The sequence below is a fragment of the Cryptotermes secundus genome, unplaced genomic scaffold (assembly GCF_002891405.2).
Source record: "Cryptotermes secundus unplaced genomic scaffold, Csec_1.0 scaffold537, whole genome shotgun sequence".
NCBI lineage: Eukaryota > Metazoa > Arthropoda > Insecta > Blattodea > Kalotermitidae > Cryptotermes > Cryptotermes secundus.
Genome location: NW_019740661.1, coordinates 1,582,244 through 1,604,941, shown reverse-complemented (window position 1 = coordinate 1,604,941; position 22,698 = coordinate 1,582,244). Strand labels below are relative to the sequence as shown.

The 22,698-nt window shown below is 38.1% G+C and overlaps 2 protein-coding genes across 2 annotated transcripts in view; one reads left to right on the top strand and one right to left on the bottom strand.

The window, feature by feature from the left end:
- The first annotated feature begins 539 nt into the window (after nt 1–539).
- Nucleotides 540–5,301, top strand: LOC111872529 (ADP-ribosylation factor-like protein 1). Its single transcript, XM_023866537.2, has 5 exons — nt 540–688; nt 976–1,075; nt 1,294–1,410; nt 3,279–3,390; nt 4,658–5,301. The coding sequence occupies exons 1-5, from the start codon at nt 685–687 to the stop codon at nt 4,865–4,867; spliced, it is 543 nt and encodes a 180-aa protein (XP_023722305.1). The 5' UTR covers nt 540–684; the 3' UTR covers nt 4,868–5,301.
- A 13,678-nt stretch (nt 5,302–18,979) lies between these two features.
- The window catches only part of LOC111872503 (nuclear pore complex protein Nup160 homolog), a 55,398-nt gene continuing 51,679 nt past the window's right edge, over nt 18,980–22,698 (bottom strand). Inside the window, exon 21 of the mRNA XM_023866485.2 lies at nt 18,980–19,535. Within this exon, the coding sequence (XP_023722253.1) occupies nt 19,434–19,535 (102 nt within the window). The 3' untranslated portion in view covers nt 18,980–19,433. The remainder of the gene's footprint in view (nt 19,536–22,698) is intronic.

Sequence of the window (22,698 nt, the reverse complement as noted above, 5' to 3'; positions counted from 1 at the left end):
GCCAGGTGTAATTGGAATAATCAAGTCAAGGAGAATGTGATGGGCAGGGCATGTAGCAGGAATTGGGTTAAGAGGAATGTATATACAGTTTTGGTGGGAAAACCAGAAGGAAAGAGCCCACTAGGAAGACCAAGACGTCGGTGGCTTGATAATATTAAAATGGATCTTAGATAGACAGTTTGGGGTGGTATGGACTAAATTGATCTGGCTTAGGACAGCGACCAGTGGAGGGCTCTTGCAAACACGGTAATGAACCTTCAGGTTCCATAAAATGTTGGGTAATTTTTGAGTAGCTTCACAATCGGCAGTTGCTCAAGAAGGGCTCATCTTTAGGGTGTTTGTTACTGTCACTTACTCGCGTTGCGAGACCAGCAATTAGGGCCATCCCATGGGTACTACTAGTACTACTACTACTACTACTACTACTGTTACATACAGTACTGTTTCCTCTCCTACCACCTATTTGTAAGCTGAACTACTAGTTGAACAATGAAATAGTAGCCAACATTGTACATTCGATTCTTGCTGAGAGGTTGGTCATCATGTGCGGTACACGTCAAATCTCATGTGGTGTTTCGAGTGATGTGTATTGACTACTTTAGAGGGACACTCGAGGTGGTAGCAGATTAAAAATTAAAATTATTTTTCTACCATATAATCGTCAATTCATACGGAAGAATCAAAATGGGTACGGAATGTAAAACGTATGAATGAAATGCTACGACAACGTTCGAAATTACTTCGTCTAGGCTTAACATGTCTATAAATCATGGTTTTAATTTATGCTATAATTAATTATTTTTAATGTAAAAATAGTTTATGTTCAGGATGTGAGAGGAGTAAGGTTGAATAACATGCCTCACGTGCCTATTGTAAGATTTCATGGCATCATACATGAAAGTGTAAGATAACACCCGCTGTAGAAATTTAGGTTATATGTATGAAATTTCAGATGTTTATTTGTATTTTTGTTAGGAGGGTTATTGAGCTATTTTCGGAACCTCCTTGGAAGTCGGGAAATGAGAATCCTTATACTCGGATTAGACGGTGCTGGGAAAACAACAATACTTTACAGGTGAATATACATATATTTTATTTTGTTAATGAACATTTGTTGAAACAGTATTTTCTTTTTATAAATAAGGTAAGGAAGTATTTAGAAGTTTATTAGTTAGGTATTTCATAATGTTGTAATGCCAGTACAATAAATGAAATTCATGGACACTTTTAGATGACTGTAAGAAAGTAATTATGTAACAGTTTTGTATTTTGAACTGTTTTCTGATATTTCAGATTACAGGTTGGTGAAGTAGTCACAACAATTCCCACTATTGGCTTTAATGTGGAACAAGTGACATATAAGAACCTGAAGTTTCAAGTGTGGGATCTGGGAGGACAGACAAGTATAAGGTATTGAAATGTAATTAATGTTGACATAGCAAATGATGGAGCTATGCCAAGCTACTTACACAAAAATATTTACCTAATTGTTGGCATTCTTATTAATTCTCAGCTTTTAACAACGAATACTTCATCTTTCAGAGGGATTTTGGATAGTGCAGTATATAATTTGGGTTTTCATTCCATAGTGCCTCTTTTGGTGAGCTCTGGTTTGGCTTTGTTAGAGAGGGTCCAAGTAACTGGAACCCAAACCATTTTTTTCTCCAGTTCAGAGTTAATGGTTGCTTAAGAAAAATGTGATTAGCATTAGGGAGCTACCTAATTTTACTTATATTTTGTTGAATCCTGTTATGCAAACCATTATAGATAATATTTATTGAACTCTTTATTAACACAACACTATTTTCAGTAATGGGGTTGCTGTCTAAGGTGACATGTTTCAGCACATATTTGCCATCCTCAGGGCCTCTTTATAGTTACAGTTAATGTATCCTACAATTAGCATAAATTTACATGCAAGCTGAGTGGAGCCACTGGTGTGTTATGTGATAGCAAATGCTATAACAGGCTATTCTAGTGGATACAGGGTACCCTAATATAGGAAACTGTATAATATACAAATGGTATCTAGAGTATATAATATTATTATTATTTTACTGCAATTGGGTGTTCACCCGGTGGCACTAGAACTTACACTGATACAGACAAGGAAAGTTTATAAGGGAACAATACGAAACAAAATACGTACATACAATAAACAAGGTACACACAGTGCAAATCCAAACATATAAAGTCAATGGATACACTAGTGTTACATGTAAATTTACACTAAATGTATGATACATTAAGTGTAACTATAAACGGGGTCTGAAGATGACACATGTGTGCCAGAACATGTCGTCTTAGACAGCAAACCCCATGTGCTGGAAATACTGTTGTGCTGACAAAGAGTACAATATATATTATCTATACCTACTTTTAACCCAGGCTGCTTCATCTAAATGCTGGGACAGTACCTCAAAAGTTGACCATTATGATTTAATTATCATATCGTGGTGGTCTTTTGATCATGTATGTAATTTTAAATGTTATTTTGGTATATGGAATGTATTGCTGTACAGTAGTTTTGTTGTATTGAGTATTTAAATTTTGACGATGATGACTATCTGATTATGTATGTATATTTATATGTTATATTGTATTATTGACTTGTTCTATATCTGAGGCAGATGCCTCTATGGATTTTTTGGAACTATAAATAAATGAATGAATAAATGAATATCATTTAATATAAATTACTTCGATTTATAACCGAAGAACACACCAGTAGATGATTGTTGAAATTTGGTAGACTGTGTGACCATCTTCCGTAATTCAAATATCAGACTGCTCTCCCAGGACTGTTCACTATTTTAGGGAATCTTTTTTTTACTGAGGATCACAATCTTTTCTTGACCTGGAAGTAAAGTTCAGAACAAATACAGGCATTTTGCAAAAGCAGTTAGATGACCACACATTATTCGGGAGTCAGATTTACAGCAAAAGTGCAGTCTCATGTACACGACAGTCAGTGATGAGGTAAATAGTGAATTGATACAGATAATGTATATCAGTTGCCAACAGCAATTACTCTTTGAATACACCTCATATCTAAACTGTGTTTGAGTCGTTCATATTTTATGACTGATTTTTGTTGTAAACATATCACAGTGCAACAAATAACTCCACAAACCTGATGAGATATTAAGAAACCATTTGCAAGACCAAGTTTCAGCATTTAGCTGATGTGAATCATTTAGGAATTTAGTTCTTAGTACTAAAGTAGAACAAGTTGACAGAAAAGGATCTTTTGAAAAATTTGTATTGGGTTGTTCCAGGCCCTACTGGCGCTGCTACTATTCCAACACAGATGCTATCATCTATGTAGTGGATTCTGCTGACAAAGACAGAATAGGCATATCAAAGGATGAACTGCTTTATATGTTGAGAGTGAGTGACTCACCTAATGCTGTTTCAGAAAATCTATCTAAAGGAACCACAAGGAAAAATGCTTCTTTATGTGGGTCTACCAATTAGTCGTTCATGAAGGTTACTGGATGATAGACCACTTGGCATGGAACCACTTGTGTCCGCTATAGCTGCTACAAAATGAATCGCTGGAACTGGTCACAGAAATGTCAGTGATATGTCTGGTTCTGGATTTTGGCAAGTGTCTGGACTAAAATAAGTGTGACGTAAAATGGTTAAATAAAGATAAGATTAAATTCACACAGCTGATCTTATTTGTAAAAGACATTCCAGCAAAAGAATTCTGCTGGGACTGCAAATTGAGCAGATGGGTGTAGTACCACAGAACTCATATTTTACCGGACTCCATTTCAAATCTTAACCAGGTTACTGGCTATCCAAGTTGATGTTTTGCATAGTTTTCCACTCTCCATATGAATGCCAGGACAATAACTTGAAATAGACCATGACGACCTTCCATTACCTTCCACATCTTTACGTACGCACTACTAGTGATCATTTTCCCATCTCAGTTGATGCTATTTAACATGCAGCTGAAATGGTTGATGCTATGTATATAACCCATGCAGCTGAAATGGTTGATGCTATATAACGTGTGCAGCTGAAACGGTTAATGCTACATAACGCTTGCAGCTGAAATAATAACCTAAGAATCAAGTTCCAATATTTTATTTTAGTATTATTTAACTGCAAATAGGTTTCACCCGGTGGCAGTGGTACTACAACAAGACAACAGTCAAATTACACACATTACTACAATAAGACGACAGACAAATAACACACGTTCAAACAAAACACGGTGCACAAACAGTAGTAGAAAATTAACATAATATACAATAAACTAACAGCAATGAATGCATAATGTCACGTTCTCATTTTCCTTTCATTTCGCTTTACTACACTTACGTAATCCTCCCATCCTTAATATTTTTCACTTCACTTCACTGCATTTTTTTTGCTGATTTCCACCCCACCTTCACTTCGGCTCATTTATCACTTTCCTAACCCTTTTCCTTAAATTACCTGGTTTGCAGGAAGGTAATTGGTTCCAGATCTATATGGTCCTATTTACAAAGGAGTATTTTCCGATATCGGTCCGTTGCTTTCTGCTCCTAATTTTCTTGTCGTGATTGCCCCTGCTCAGATAGCATGGCCTTTGTAATCTATTTTGACAGACTTCATGGAAAAAGCAAACATTCTGGTAATGCAGTTGGTTCCACTGTTACAGGAGGATGAACTGCAAGGGGCAATACTGGTAGTTCTTGCCAATAAACAGGACATTGAAGGTTCTCTGAGTGTTGCTGAAGTCCACCAGGCATTAGGACTTGATGCTCTCAAGAACCGGACATTTCAAATCTTCAAGACTTCAGCGACAAAGGGAGAAGGCCTAGACTCTGCCATGGACTGGCTGTCAAATGCTCTTCAGAACCGGAAATGATGAATCTAGTGCCAATCAAAAACAAACTGTTTTAATTGTTAAAAATTTTTCCTTAATTAAATGCACAGAGATGGCTGATGTCTGAAACATTCGGGGAGGGAGCTTTAATATGTATTTTAGCATGTAGGTGGAATGGATTCAAAGATGGGTTGATGTCCCAAGTGAAGTTGCTGGCAGTGCTGAGTGAGAGAGAAATAGAACAGTCTGAACAGATCACACAATACAGGATACACATCTCATGTGATGCAATAAAATTGTCATCATGTGATTGTGCCTATTGATCTTGTGGGCCAGTTGGTATGATTTAGATACATCTTATTGTGTTCTGTCCATAACTTATGGCCAGTCGATTAACAAGTTGCTATGTATGCGAGTCATATAATGTGGAAAGATTGGCGTCTTATTTCTAGAATATAACTTTCCATACAAAAGTTTTTCATTCTTATATCTACTGTGAACAGTTTTATCTAACTTGGCATGGTATGGTATATTCTTCCAGTGGTTTACAGTTCAGAGGAACATTTCATCAAAATATTGGTACCTGTCTACTATCTGCCTAACTACAGGGCACCACATTCCAGAAGATGGTAATCATTAATCACCATCATGAGAACCTCAAATCTCACATGCTTTACTCTTATCCATGTTTTCAAGAAATTCCCAGTGAACCTGGAGGTCCTTCATCAGTACTGGACCCTGTTCTACTCCAGTTCAATCCTCAAGTTTATCCTTCAGTGACATAGTGGGTGCTGCCTTAATTAAGGGCATGACTGACCAAAAGAGCCAGTGGATTCTTTGGGAAGTTTGTGTGAGTTGTAATGCACCAGATACTAGTTCTAACATATTTTAATTTTCTTTAAAACAACCCTCAGTATGGCACATGACATGCATGTGCAACAGTGACGATATGTGCTGGTTCGTGTTTGTTGCTGGTCAACTCACTGTATCTGTCACTGATGAATGAGGGATTAGAACACTACAGAATTACAGAAACGTATAAAACCATAAGCTGATTGACAATAAGAATAAACTGTTTTTCTTGTGGCTACAGCATTGTAATGTATTAGGAGCAGAAAGGTTGTTCAGGTACAGCCAAACACCAAATTAATATGGCACAGGATTTTGAAACAAGTCTCTTACCTCAACAGTAACCTGAGGTAGTAGATTGCTCTTACGGGAAGAAATGAAATATGATGTATTACATAACTACCCTATACAGTCTACTCCAGAGTTCAGGGCTGGAAGGAGGGTCATCAAACAGCTTCCAGCTGTGCTTGAGTTCAAGCAGCTGTACGCATACACACATTTGTCATGAAGGAGCACTACACTGGATGACAGCATTCCATACCTTTTGTTCTGAATTGCCCTACAATTTGTTTAGTGTTTTGCAGTACACTTCTGATGTTATTGTGGTCCATGTTGCATGAATTCCATCATTCCTTTCCTGTCCTAGAAAACAGTTACCATGTATCTGGCAGATGTTTGTTTAAACTATTTTGGCTTGTTTAGTGAATGTGTGTGCATCCACTGCTTTGACTGCCTTTGGTTTCATCACCTTTTATAATGTGACTGAGAAATTCATCACCATCTTTGTGGTATCGCTCTAAAAATGTCAAAGCCAAAGCCATCTCTGTGTTTTGTGTCCATCCATGAGCATTTTCAGATTCCATCTTGCGCAAAACTTACGGAAATTCACACAAAAGTTCTGAAATTGTGAAGCACCGTCTTTCAAAAAATTTTTGGTCAGCACTTTCAACAAGATCATCACTCACTATAGATGGCTGGCTGAGCACTTCACTGTTCACTGTGCACATTTGTTTGAACATTTTACAGTTCCTTCATGCATTACATATTGGCCATAAACTGTTCATAATTCATGATGCATTTCTGCAGCACTCATGTTTTTAGCATAAAGAAGGCGGCAAACAGAGTGAATTTCATAGCCAGTGGGTTTATCAATCACAGGACACATCATAACTCAGTCTGTATAGACAAAAACAAACACTAGGTGACCAGTTCTGTGATGGTTTACAAGGCAATGAGTCATGTAATGCTACCTTAACATGCACAAGCTCTTCCTGGCTCCTACATTAGTTGCCGAAAATAAATGGAGGTTACTTTCTGAACAGCCCTCATATATTGACCCATGATTCATCTGTGTACACAGCTCTAAAAGTTTGTGACAATGATATATTGATACAGTTATCAAGTTTATTGACATTGTCCATCGACCTGTTTTTTATTTCAAACACAACAAATTGGAGACTGGATTTTGTCTCCATCTTCAAGTAAAAGACTACTTATTTGGGCCCAATTGATGAAGTCTCCAAAATGTTGTGTTTTAAATAAAAAACAGGATGCTGGATAATGTTCAGAAACTCAATGACTGTGTACACAGTGTTCATATCCACTTCCCTGACCTTTTTAATTCCAACAAGGTACTTATCCTTGTTTATTAAATGTTAATGTTAAAAATTAGCTGCATATTGCATTTATGTTATACCTTGGAAATTTTATCTTATGCTGGATATGCCATAAATTTGATTGAATTACTTTGTCAAATACTTTTTCATAATCTAAAAGTGATGCATTGGCTTCTCTAAGTTACACTATCTTTGTTTCTGTGTTGCTTGTTGGATAGTAAGCCACTGTTAATAGTTACTATACATAGAAAGTAAAGCTGTCCCTGTAACATACCATGAAGGCCCATAGGGTTATGAGACGCCAAGGCTCCCACATTTTCTAGACAATCTGTTCACAGATGGCCGTGAGGTTGTCAGCATTACGTGTTGGCCACCCTTTACTTCCAGGAATATTTCTAGTACTCATTTATGTTAGGGGTTGAGTCAACCCCAAGGTCATAGTGCAGCTGGAAGGATTAGATAAACTGAAAAAATCCAGTGACCTCATAGGGAATTGAACCCACGACCTTTTGGCTTTTAGCATAGTGCCTCAACCAACTATGCTACTGTATGCCACCAGTTACTATACATAAGTGAAAATAATTAAGATGCCAATGCACTGAGCAACACACTACTGTCCCAGGCCCATGTACACAACTTAGTAGTAGATAATGCCTGCATGAACTATGATCTCCTTATCGCAACATCAAACAGGACACTTTATTCAAACCAGATGAGCTGAAAGGGCCCTAGAACAATACATATACATGCCACATGAAGACAATTCTCATGCGCAGTACAATAAATACAGAACATAAGTGCAACAGGAAGAGGGTTTGATCACTTGAAGTTACAAAAGTGCCAACAGATATGTGGTATTACTTTTTCTGAAAGATTGTAATTTACTTGGCCTGCTTTGCCCTAAGCTGAATTAAAAATTTTACAATAGCTGTGTTCCAACATGTTTGTGTGGTGAAAGTGATACCAGTAGCATAACTGTTGAAGGAATTCTTACTCCACAGTTCAGAGGTAAGAAATTCAGTTAAAATTATACTTACTGCTTATATAAATAATGTTAATGCAACAAATATGACTGATGTAAGTTTTGAGGTTTTCACGGCGATGACAATGAAGAAAGTCGTCTTCTGGGTTTAGGCACCGTGTATTCTTCGTTTTGGCCGACGTTTCGGAGGAATGTAGCGCCTCCATCTTCAGGGCAGTTGAATGGCTGCGGAGAGCAGTAGCTGTGGTGATAGGATGTGGAAGGTGCTGCTTATATACGAAGTAGGCAGGGGGGGTGGTTAGGGAGAACGGACCAATGGGAGCAGTGGGGAGCGATTAAGGCCATATATGGTGTGTGACTAAGGGAGAGGGGGAACGGCCAGTGAGTACAGGAAACTTGAGGTCAGTAGCACTAGGAAGTGCGGTAGTCAAGAAAAACCAGTAGGTTGAGGACAGGCTATTGACGTCAATGACATGACGAAGAACTGGTGTAGTTGGATTCTCTGAGGGAAAGGATGTTTCACGTCTGTCGAGATTGTTGAGAGCGATAAAGACCAATGATGTGACTAAGTGGGGGGGGGGACGGCCAGTAAATCCAGGAACTTGAGGTCAACAGCACTAGAAAGTGCGGTAGGCAAGAAGAACTAGTTGGTTGGGGACAGGCTACTGAGGTCAATGACATGATACAGGGGGACAGGCTACTGACGTCAATGACATGGCGAAGAATTGGAGTGGCTTGTATTTCTCTTGAGGCAAGAGATGAGTGGCTTCCATGACTTGTTGAGACTGAACCCTGTTTCCTTGTTCATGTTGTTCGGATGGAGCTCAATCTCAACGGCCTCCAGGATTATGCGATCTAGATAACGGCTCTTACTGGTGATTATGGCCGTTTTGTGAAACTCGATACGGTGGTCTAAATCGATGCTGTGTTCAGCTACGGCTGACTTGTCCGGATGTTCTAATCGTATATGCCGTTGATGTTCTTTCAACCTCGTGTCCACAGAACGGCCCGTCTGCCCGATGTAGACCTTGCCGCACTCACATGGAATTCTGTAAATTCCCGGTGTCCTCAGTCCCAGGTGATCCTTGACAGGCCGGAGGAAATTAGATATTTTCTTTGGGGGCAGGCCAACTGATTTGATGTTATGTCGGGACAGTACTCTGCTGATCCTGTTGAATATAGTCCCGACAAAGGGCAAGAAGGCGACAGTTCCTGCAGTCATCAGGTTGATTGCTGTTGGGTTGGCGGTTGAGGGCCCTCTGGATCTGCCGGTCGTTATAGCCATTGCGCCTGAAGATGTCCTTCAGGAACTCCAACTCCGCACGCAGACTCTCTTGATCGCACAGAGCTCTGGCCCTATGTACCAGTGTGGACAGAATACACGGTGCCTAAACCCAGAAGACGACTTTCTTCATTAAATATGACTGAGTTTGACAATCCTACTGCCAAGATAAACAATTACTTTGGTATTTCACCCTACACATTTGAGCTTCCTAGTACATCTGGTGCATGACTTCATATACAAGAAAAGCAGTAAATTTACAACACTGTCCTCTGACTTATGCCCAATAAATGTGCAATTCTTTGTGTGTGTGTGCAGGTGTGTAAAAACTACATCACCCACCCCCTCACCCCCTCACCCCCTCCTACTATTACTACTACTTACTTACTTACTTACTCATGGAGCTGAGCCCTTCTTGAGGAGCCGCCAATTCTGCAGCTACTCAAGAATTTCCCAGAATTTTATGGAACCCGAAGGTTCATCACCATGTTCACAAGAGCCCTCCACTGGTCCCTATCCTGAGCCAGATCTATGCAATCCATACCATCCCATCTTATCTCTCTAAGATCCATTCTAATATCGTCCACCCACCTACGCCTCGGTATTCCCTGTGGTCTCTTTCCTTCTGGCTTTCCCACCAATATCCTATACACATTCCTCGTCTCTCCCATTCGTGCTACATGACCTGCCCACCTCATCCTCCTTGACTTGATCATTCTAATTATACTTGGAGAAGAGTACAAGTTATGATGCTCCTCATTATGCAGTTTTCTCCAACCTCCTGTCACTTCATCTTTCTTTGGTCCAAATATTCTCCTCAACACCCTGTTTTCAAACACCCTCAGTCTATGTTCCTCCCTTAATGTCAGAGACCAAGTTTCACACCCATACAGAACCACAGGCAAAATTATAGTTTTGTATATTCTAATTTTTATGTTTTTGGACAACAGATGAGAAGACAAAAGGTTCTGGACTGAATGGTAGCAAGTATTACCCGAGTTCAATCGCCTCTTAATTTCCTCCTGAAACTATTACTACTACACACTTAAAAACCATACTTACATCTCCAGTTACAACTTCAGATATGAAGTTGCCTGATGCCTACACCCAAATCACATTTCAAACCTAATAATTTTGTTTTTAATTTCACTAAATACAGAAAGATATTAAAAAGTTGTTGTAATTAACTTTACCTAACACCCATTCTCATGTATACTTTTCTTCCTAACCTAGTTTCTTTTAATATCCTAGTGCCTTTAATGGTATCAGGTGGGTTGTAGTATTGCTACGCCTCTTTGTTGTCCTTCTATTGAATCCAATTCATTAAGTAGTTAGAGGTGTCCCCATTTTTATATAAATGTCCCTTTTATCAGATTCTCTTAATCCTTCAGAATATAAAAATTTATCATGTTAGTTACCCATGAGCTTTATTTCATTATGTGTTATGGTTTCTTGTACTTGTACTCTTCTCCAATTATAATTAGAATGATCAAGTCAAGGAGGGTGAGGTGGGCAGGGCATGTAGCACGAATGGGGGAGACGAATGTGTATAAGATATTGGTGGGAAAGCGAGAAGGAAAGAGACCACTGGGAAGCCCAAGGCACAGGTGGGTGGACAATATTAAAATGGATTTTAGAGATTTTGCAGAGCCAAACTAGGCACTGACCTTAATATTGTTGTGTTGTGATGGTTTTAATAAAGAAATTATGGATCTTAGAGAGATAGGATGGGATGGTATGGATTGGATTGATCTGGCTCAGGGTATGGACCAGTGGAGGGATCTAATGAACCTTTGGGTTCCATAAAATTCTGGGAAATTCTTGAGTAGCTGCAGAATTGGCGGCTCCTCTAGAAGGGCTCAGCTCCATGAGTAAGTAAGTAAGTAAGTAAGTAAGTTATGGTTTCATATACAAAACCTGAACTGTATGAAGTTGCTTGTCTGTTATGTATGTTTCTTGGTATTACTGGGTTCTTGGACTTTCTCCATCATGCAGTAGTTTATAAAGAACACTAAGTATCAGAAACTGGATCTATTTCTGTCCTCAGATGAGGGGATGGGAGACACTCTGTTGGGTCTGTCAGAGCTAAACTCCATGGGTACAGTTATTGAGGTTAGCACTTACTATTGGACCCAACAGAATGTCTCCCACCCCTCTTCTGAGGATGGAAACTGATCCAGTTTCTGAAACATTGTGTTCTTCAGAATACTGAACAATGGACAAAGTCCAAAAACTCACTAATGTTGAGTGTTATACACCACTGTTAGAACCATCAGAATCTACTTGTATGAAATCATGTAGAAGTCTTCAGACAAGAAACAGCCCTGATATCTTACATCAAATATTTCTATCTACAGCTAGAAATGTTACATTGTCTACTTATGTAATTGTATTGAATGCAGTTACAAATAGTTGCAATGTGAATAAGACACTAACTACATGGCGCATGATCCTTCTTGAGAAGTTATCTGCTCAGCCAGTCAAATTTCGCTTTTTATGGAACCTGAGAGATCACTGCCATGTTCAAAAGAGCTTAGCACACCCTATCCAAGAAACATCCTCACACCCTAGTTTTGATCTATTTTGATATTATCTACCCATCTTTGCCTAGTCTCCAAGGGCTATCTTAGTTTGTGGTTTTCTGACTAAAATTTGGTGTTCATTTCTTGTCTCCACATTTGTACTGCATATTCTATCTCCTTGATGTATTCATCCCAATAATATATAGAAAAGTACACATTATAAAGATCCCAATTAATTTTCTCCCTCTTGGGTCCTATATGTTTCTCACTATTTAGTTCTCAAATAACCAGAGATTATGTGAGATAAAGTTTCATGCTCATAAAATACCAACAGACAAAATTACAGTTTTTGTAGACAGTTGAACCTCTATAAGCCAAACCTGCATTAATCTGTACTTACAGTATCAGAAGGGGGCTAAAAAAATGACAATTTTAATCCATTACTTCCTCTGAGCATAATGACTTCTTCTGAAACATCATGTGTTAATGGACCTGCCTATTTAGGTGGTGAAGGGGTGAAAGATGTAACCTGGTTACCACTTGTCCCAGTCCTGGCATGTAGTTGGAAGTCTTCAGGTTCTGGTCATTCTTTATATATATATATAAAGAATGACCTGTATATATATATACCTATGAATCTTTTGAACTGATAATTTTAATAAAAATTATCATTTTTTATTTTAAACCCAGTAATCCACACAATTCGATAGTCTGAACACACCAATGCTATAATCAGTCCTGGATTATTAGAGTTTCATTGTATTTTAAATGTCAGGTTTTTGGCAGCATATGGCAAGGCGAAGGACTGAACTGCATGGCAGCAAGTACGTAGGTCGTACTGAAAATCATGAGCAACAATTTTTTGTAAAGTAACATGCTTTATTATTGACAAACCAAATACACCACCTCAATCTACAGACCTTTCTTTATTTTTTCACATAATCGCCGCTTCTTTGTACACATTTCTCCCAATGTTCTGGGAGTTTGAAAATTCCTCTTCTGTACAATTCCGTTCCAGCCATCTGAAGACACTGACACACTGCTTTCTGAATTCGGCATGCTTATGGAAGTGTGCACATGGGTGCGAGCAGTGTTCGAAGATGGGTGAAACATTTTAAAGATGGGAACACCAGCATCGAAAATGAGCCTCTGAGCGGTCATCCTCGAACAGTCTCAACTGAACGCAACAAGGAAAGAGTGGATGATATCATTCAAGATGACAGGCATGTGACTGTGAACACAATAGCCCGAAAACGTGGAATAGGGCACAGTGCAGTACAGGAGATGATTGAAAGCTTCGGCTATAGGAAAGTTTGTGCTTGTTGGGTCCCACGGTTATTGACCAAAGACCATAAAGGTCACATTGGAAGCAACTGCAAAGATTGGGTGGGAAGTTCTTCCACACCCCTCCTATAGGCCTGATCTGGCACCCTCCGACTACCATCTTTTCAGATTTGTAAAGGATCAGCTGCGTTGACGTTTTGAGACAAGGCAATTCAGAAAGCAGTGCGTCAGTGTCTTCGGATGGCTGGAATGGAATTTTACAGAAGGGGAATTTTCAAACTCCCAGAACGCTGGGAGAAATGTGTACAAAGAAGTGGCGATTATGTGGGAAAATAAAGAAAGGTCTGTAGATTGAGGTGGTGTATTTGGTTTGTCAATAATAAAGCATGTTACTTCACAAAAATTTGTTGCTCATGACTTTCAGTATGATCCTCATATTTCCCAAATTTAATATGCCCTTAATTTTGTCAAGAATGGAAATTTGATTTGTTACTGTCATTCTCCATAACTTCAACTCTGCCACATTTTCAAACAATTTAATAACACTCCTATACAGGTAAGAAATCTCCAGATGTTTTAATATGTTTAAAAAATCTGATATGGATGGGCAAAGGTAAGTGACTTGATAATTAACTCCCTTGTTTGAGGCATTCCACAACTGGCTGACATATACTCAGCTACTGAAGTGTTGTTATGGAACCTAAAGGTCTGGAACCATTGCCATAGCCAGTCACAAGATGCATCTTGAAGTAGTTCAGTCCCACAGTCAATTTATGTGACACTCACATGGACATCGTGATAAAAACAGTGCCTCAAAGTAATGCTATGTTGTTGACAGGGAATGTGATCGGTGCCCAGATGTCCCCTCCCCGCACTTGGCCGTCTGATGCCTACTGGTACTTCAGTCATGTGATTTCAGTAGCAACAGTGCTCATCTTGTTGTTCATGATGCTGCTAATGATATCACAACAATTTCCACGTTTTGCCATTGGCATCACTGTGAACACTACACTGGTCATTACGTTCTATGTCTTATATGTCTTCTTGGCTGAGCCCAAGGAAGTGTATGAATAATATGGGTAAACAAGAAAGAAATAAAATTACATTCAAATACTCCCTTGCTCCTGACTAACACAGACATAATGTAATGTTCTTAATGATAAAAGAAATCATAACTATCTAGTTACACAGTCCAGTCTTCCTTCAGTGTTATGAAACCTCTACAAAGGCCCACCACTGACAATCAACACGTCTTATTCCCCATGTATGCTGCATGTTTTATCCATGTATTCCTTTGTGGTTTAGTGAACTTAACAACAGATGAAGAAGACTAAATTTATGATACTCCTAATTATACATACATGGTGCAATCCAAAAGTTACCGAAATATATTAATAAAACTATTGTGTCTTACCTGGATCTTATTCTGCACCATCACCTTCAAAGCGGTCCCCTTGGGAGTGCACACACTGATCCCAGGGTTTCTGCCACTTTCGAAATGCATCCTGGAAGTCTTCCTTTGTTAGGGTGTTTAGTACCGTCTGCATTTCCGCTTGAATTTCCTCAACTGTATCAAATCCTTTCCCCTTCAACTTGATTTTCATTTTGGGGAAGAGAAAGAAGTTGCATGGAGCTAAGTTTGGCAAGTACGGTGGGTGGGGAACAACTGCCATTTGTTTTCAGCCAAAAATTCCTGCACAATATAAGCCATATGGGGTCATGCGTTGTCATGGTGGAGTACCCAGTCATTCGTGTGCCACTTCTCTGGACGTTTTCTCCTCATGTCCTCCCTCAAACGCCTTAGAACATCATGATAGAACTCTTTATTGACTGTCTGACCAGGAGGGACAAACTGCTTATGAACAATCCCGTCAATATAACAAAAAACAGATCAACATGGACTTAATGTTGTGCTTGACTTGTCAAGCTTTTTTTGACCAAGGTGAAGAAGGGCTCTTCCATTGCGACGATTGCTGCTTACTTTCATGGTCGTAGCCATAAACCCAACTTTCGTCACCAGTGACAACCTTCGAAAGAAAGTCTGGATCCTCTTGAAGCTGTTGTTGAAGTTCCCTGCAGACTTCCAAGCAATGCTGCTTCTGTTATTTTTGCAGCAGTCATGGCAAAAATTTCGCCGCAATCCTCCTCATGTTCAGTAACTCTGACAAAATTCGTTGACATGTACCATAACTTTGTCCCAAGGTATTACAGAGGTCTTGGATGGTCAGTCTATGATCTTGCAGAATCAGATCCCTAACTTTCACGACATTTTTTGGTGTGGTGCCAGTTGACGGCCATCCCGAACGATCGTCATCATCAGTCCATGTTCGGCCATTTTTGAAACGCTTATACCAGCCGTAAGTTTGTGTCTGGCCTAAACTGTTGTCACCAACACCAAAAGCTTGCTTCAACATTTGGTGCGTTTCTGCAGCAGTTTGCCCAAGTTTAAAACAAAATTTTATACAGACACGCTGCTCTCTCAGGTCAGCCATTGCAAAACCGCAAACTCACGGAAACACAACAATGGAAATATGTTCACCAACAATAAACCCAACCACTCAACTCGTCACTGCTTGCCACATTGATTCAAGAAGGGTGTGTGGGGAGACACTTAGCGGTATTTCGATGTACTCATAACCATTGACGCGCAAAATTCACATTTCGGAAACTTTTGGATTCACCACGTACAGGTATAACGATTACATTATTAACAGATTACACATTTTTAGTATCAACTTCACAATGAGTTCTTAAACGGTAATGACTTCAGTGCTGCTCCACAACAACTATCTGATCACCTGAAAAAATCAATAAATATGCCCAAATTCTTCATATTGAAACTAACAAGTCTTTCTGTTGAGTACACAACACACAGCACAGTGGAAACATCTAACCACAAGCCATAAAACATTAAGCTGACATCTCCCATCTTCGGGATGAATCAATAAGGAGGAGCTTAACATTTTACATGAATGTTTTAAATTTTTAAATATTTTAACATTGACGTTTTTAACTTGAGGGAAGTTTCGGATGGAACATGAATTTTGTTAGTGCATTCAACAATCCTAACAAGTGTTGTGCTTTTACACGTCGACATACTGTAGCAGCGTCTACGCAGCAAACATAACTGTGTACATCTTAAACAACGACAGTGTTTTCATGATTGTACTATGTGCCTCTGATGATGGTTGTGTTAAGCCGAAACATGTAAGGCAGAAGTGATAAAGAAGTGACCTACAAATTGTTACACTGGACGGACCTTCTATTGACTTTGTGATTGATAGTGTAACGGAACAAAAATGAAACAATAAAAAAAAAAAAATACCCATTTACATTTACAAACTTTATTCAAATGTTTCTGTTATGGTGAACTTTTAATAAAAAACAAGGAAAACTAATTTGTATGCAGTGTCAGATCTGTAGTGCAATTAACTTTTAAACCATAAATAAAGGCATATAAGATATCCAGATACCAAAGAGCATTAGGTATACCATTTGTCTGCACTTCAGTTCTGTATTTATTTGTATAATTTTTTCCACTTTTTTATAAAAATTCATATCTGAAAGTTGTGGTGTATAAAATACGTAAAAATTGTGTTTCAGAGAAAAATTGTACCCACTTGATTGAGGAAATTACAGTCGAATGTAATGTGACATAATGTGGATAAAAAAGGCCGCTCGATAACATTTTGACTGATGCATAATCATCCCAGATAAAAACTGAATGCAGTGCAGCAACACAATATAAACATTCATGCCTACATTCTCCACCAAGCAATTCCTTGATGGACTTCAAAATGAAAATGACTTTTGATACAGTTTTTACAGATGCATCATTTTTGCAGAAAATGCAGTTGAAGTTGAATGTGATCTTGTATTATGGTATGGATATTCACACCTATGAACTCCTCCATGTAATTCATTAATAATGAGACAATGCATAATTCTCATGGAAAATGCAATAAAAGTGAACGTAATGTAGCAGTATAGTATGGACATTCATTCTTAAGTACTCTGTCACATGACAGCTCAATGAACATCAATATGAAAATGTTCTCTGATAAAAACTTACACATAGACTGATGCATAATTTTCAGAGAAAATATAATAAAATCTTGATGTAATGTGGGAACACAGCATGGATATCCACACCTACAAACACCATCACCTGATTCCTTGATGAACAGAGACAAAGATTCCACTTCATAAAATTTCATATAAAGCATGATTTTCATGAAAAATATCATTACATGCGAATCTGATGTAGCAACATGGATCAGTATGCACGCCTACAACGCCATCATATGATCTGCTGATTATCACGGGGATGAAGGTGTCCCTTAATAAAATTTTGACTGCTGCATAACTGTTGTAGAAAATCCAATTAAAATTAATGTGATGTGGCAACACAGAATGGATATTCATGCCTACAGCCTCTGCCACATGATTCATTACTCAACACTTAGGCAAGAATTCCCCTTGATAATATTTTGAGTAATGCATAATTTTCACATAAAATGTGACAAGTTCCCCATAGTTCATTTAACTATGCAGGGGACCCTCAGTATAAGATGGGTTTCGAGCTACCCAAATTAAACGTGAAATTTATACAATTTTGGAATATCTATTATTATGTATATCTATAAATATCCTAAAATACATTAAATTTAAGGAATATTTCACCAACGCTACTGGGACAGGCCACTAATTACGTATATTTATACCTCCTTACTAAAATAGTTATAAAATAGTTACATGTGAGAAACCAGAAACCCGTACCTATTCACAATGGACTATGGACTTTACCATCTATACCCACACACTAAAGCAAGTAATGTTGCAATAAAGTCTCCTAATGTAACCAAAACTTTCTATTGAAATTTGTACAACATAAAACATATGTAAGCATGTTGGGGGATATGATCACGGCCATGGTATACGTGAATCTGTGGTATAGCAAGGCACAGCATATCGAGGGTCCCCTGTAATCATATAACGCGTCAGTTGAAATTTTATCAAGGATAAAAATATGACATGTACTTTCTTTAACAAAAATGATCTAAAATTAGGGGTGTGAAAATTATGTGAATAAATATTATAACAACATTTACAGAAAGAATTTTACTCCTTAAATTCTTCACTTACTTAAAAAACTTCAAGAGGATATTTGTGATTTTTCTGGCCTACTTTTTTATTTCCTAAGGAAAAACAGGTTTATGGTATCACCTGGTTCAGGACAGGGACCAGTTTCACTGGTGAATATAGTAAGGAATATTGGGGTTTCATAAGATTGGAAAGGGAGATTTCTAGACCAATGGGTAGCTATTACCTTCTCAATAACTATGTTCCATGAAGTTATTTAGTTATGGTAATGTTATATCTGTGGGCACACGTCTCACCCAATTTAAATTTTAACCAAGCGACGAGATTTCATGAAATTTGCTGTTAATACCATGCCACTGAAGGTCACACTGCCCTTGTAGATTTTGTTTCCCTACCACTGACAATATAAACATAGAGGAAGTGTAAACTTCAGAACCCGGAGTGGAAATGGCACCATGTAATGGAGAACCTAAAATTTTCATGGTTATGGATCTGCAAAGAATGTGCAACACCTTGTAAAATGACATTAGCACAAAATTTATATTTGGCTCTTCAACTGATACACATAACTAATGAACCACACAAGCAAGGCATGCGAAATTAAAATATGAAAGTAATTAAGAAACAAATTCTGTACGAAAAGTTTTCATATATTAACCATTACACACACTGATACATTGTAAAACTTTGAGGTTATGAGTGACAACTATCTGATGGTCAGAATTTATGCATAGAACACAGATCTCTTATTCATATAAACTTAAAATGTTCACTGGTCTTTGTATACATATCAAAGAATTTTTGCAAATTGACATACACTAGTAAGTTCTTCATAAAATATCCTGTTCAAAATCTGGAATCAGAGCAGTGGGAATCTTAAATGTACTGACTGATGATGTGATATTATCTGGACTAGGGCCATGAAATGATAATGAAAGAATGTTGTCTAATGTGGCAGCCAGGACTCACTTCACATGGAGTGCGCTGTTGTCAGCAGCAACATTTTATCCTGTGATGCTCGTGTGGCCGTTTGCAAGTAGTAGTTCACCAGGTTTTTCAGTTCTGCATGTAGCTGCAGGCAAAATACATAGTTTGTTACTTGTGCCCCATTTATTGCAAATACAAAGCTATTGTAACACCACACAACATTATATTGAACAAGTCAGAACCAGAGCAAAGCATAAAAGAATTTGCTGAACACCTCGGCCACACCACACCCCTGGGTCATACATGTAGGTTTCATTTATAAACGTTTTGCATGGTTATGAACACTGTCTCTTACTTTAAGTGAGGAGTGTACACTACAACAATTTGGAAACAAAAAGAAGATTTATCCATTTTAGGACCAAATGACGTTGGGAAACAGAAGATATCACATAATGAGAAACTTTGTGATATAAACCTTGTGTTACAAGAGTAATGGAACAAGTAACATAATGGTCCGGACAAGTAGTTATAATGTGAAGAGAAATGCATACAGAATATTTTGGGGAACCTCACGGACAGTAGCTCTTTGGATAATCAAAAAGGAGATGGAAAATTATATTAAGATGCGTCTTTGGGAAACAGATTGCAAGGATGGAAGGAGGATGGAACTGCCTCAGAATGATGTCTAATGATGTTGGTGTTAGCACTGTTGAATATTCAGGGTCTACTTCCATACAGTCATAAGCACACACACACACACACACACAAAGAGACTGTAAAATACAGAGATTATCAGGATGTGAACTGGACAGGATATGGATGAAATAACAAGTTACTTCCTTGGAGCCATGATATGGACAGGACAAATGATGTTCAATTCCTGGTAGGAATAGAGATCTTTCTCTTTGCCACCAACTCTACGCTGGCTTCCGTACAGATGATACTATCCTCCAACAAGGCTGTGCCATAGCTCAACCGGTTAGTCACTGGCTTCCCACTGCGGTGCCCCCGGTTCGATCCCAGGTCTGGTCAAGTGGGATTTGTGGTGGACAAAGTGGCACTGGGGCAGGTTTTCTCTGAGTAGTTCGGTTTCCCCTGCCATCTTCATTCCACCAATTGCTTCACAATCACCCTCACCTATCATCTGGAGCTGGTACAATATGCCAGAAGTGGCTGCCGTACAAGGAACTTTGTCCCACCCCACTAGCAATAAAAAAAAATCCTCCAACAAAGAGAAGGTAAAACAATTAGAAAGGCTCACCCACATGTATTATGAAAGCTGATAATACTGGCATGATTCTTAGACAGCTCTTCCTACTGATGCTGCTACACTGAAGCATAATATGTCCCTGCATGGGCAGTAGAATGATAAAGGTTGACCAGTTCTACTCGCCACATGCCTCATGTATATTCATTACAAGATTATAATGGGTGTTTTTACCCTGGGGGGACCTTGTTCTGAGATTTAAAACGTGCTTCAATGACATGGTGCTTAGACTGTTTTACTTTTTACTTCTTATTGCTTTTGTTATAACAAGTAAATTATAACATAAGAATGAAATACTGGATGTCTTGCAATATATTTCAAAGAAACGGGTTTTTTATATAGTGCAATGTTATTAACTGTGATGATGATGATGAATGCAACTTGTCTATTTTGAAATATTATCCTGGCATTTCTCTGGGTCTGTGAAGAATTACTAAAAAAATCATTTATGTTTGCTTAGATTTGAACTGCACAACCCATTTATAAAAATCACACATTGAAAATTATACTGCAACACATATGAAATTATATCAAGACAATGGGCATCAAACATATATTTGACCAAGCCAGACAACCAGGACAGACATGGGTCTTCAGCTATTTGGGTTGTACCTAAAATAAATTCTAACATAATCAGCCCAGCTACTGTATCAAAACTATTCATATTTTGCCTAGTCATCAGATGTCATACTAACACAACTTCTAATTTAAAAAGGACTGCCTTAAAATCATATTGCACTAATGACATGAACTTTCCAACAGCTCAAAGCCTTTAGTATTACGTAGCTGTCAACTGTAGAGGTTTTTATTGCAGTACCTTCAGTGAACCATTGTGAAACTGAGATACCCCTCTAAAACCATTCAGGCGGTTGATAACCTGGCACAGTCCATGCCAACAGGTTAATCTGGCCAAGGAATAAGTAAAGTTTAGAGACAAAAAGCTAGAAATATTGGGTCTCTGAAATAGGAATGAATCTAATTCAGATCAATAGTACAAAGACACAAGAGATAATGTTGTTGAAAATACTTAATACCCATCCATCAATAATAAGAAGAAACAATCACTGTCAAACACAAATGCTCAGATAACAAATGAGGATATGCTGGAGTGAAAAGGCAAATTTCCAACAAAGAAATTGAATGGAAAGAAAATAATTTTGCAGTAGGGGACCTTTCTTTTTTCTTTTTGGGCTACTGGGAATAAATTCCTATAGAAGGTAGTTCTCCAACAAATATATTTGATTTTTCAACCCTGAAATATATTAACCAAAAAAAATTTGTTCACTCACATAAGCACACAGGAAGCAGATGGATGCAGTCAGATTGCAGTGTACACACTGTAATAGTTGTGGCAGACATATGAAGCACTTGACATAAAGAGTCAAGAAACTTATTACAGGGCAAGGTGGAAGTGCAATTGGGATTTTTTAGAGAATTTCTAGAGAAAGAGATACTGCTGAGAATAATTACTGAGATGAATTGCAGTGCACAGACATAATGCAGAAATGAAATGATGAACCCTCCTTTATACAGGATATAGTTCTACTGTGTGTATACTGCGTAGACGTGTAAGAATTATCTGAAAATTGTGAAGATTTGTCCACTAAATGTCTTTGAAACCAAAAGTGAAAACTCGATTTTGATTTCTAAACTCTGGCTATATGTAGGTCCATGCATGGAAATTTCACACTCACAGCATAACCCTCAATTGATAAGCATGGCCTGTAACAAGAGCTTCATCATGGCAAGCAAAATAGTAATCTGCGCCATTAAAATTCTTAATGTTACAGCTGTTGAAAAATCTTACAAAAAATGAAGACTTTGTTCTTGGCTCCTTCATCATAATAAGCAGTTCTTACTAGCTATGACATTTTTACCTAATTTCTTGCACCAAGTGTACTTGCAATTTTGCTTCCAAAGATATTTATTTATAGCTGATCATTCACAATATCACTGTAAACACACCCTTACCTAGGAGAAGGAATAATATGTAAATAGCTTACACCCTTCAAATTTTAGCCAATGAGAATTGTCCATCATA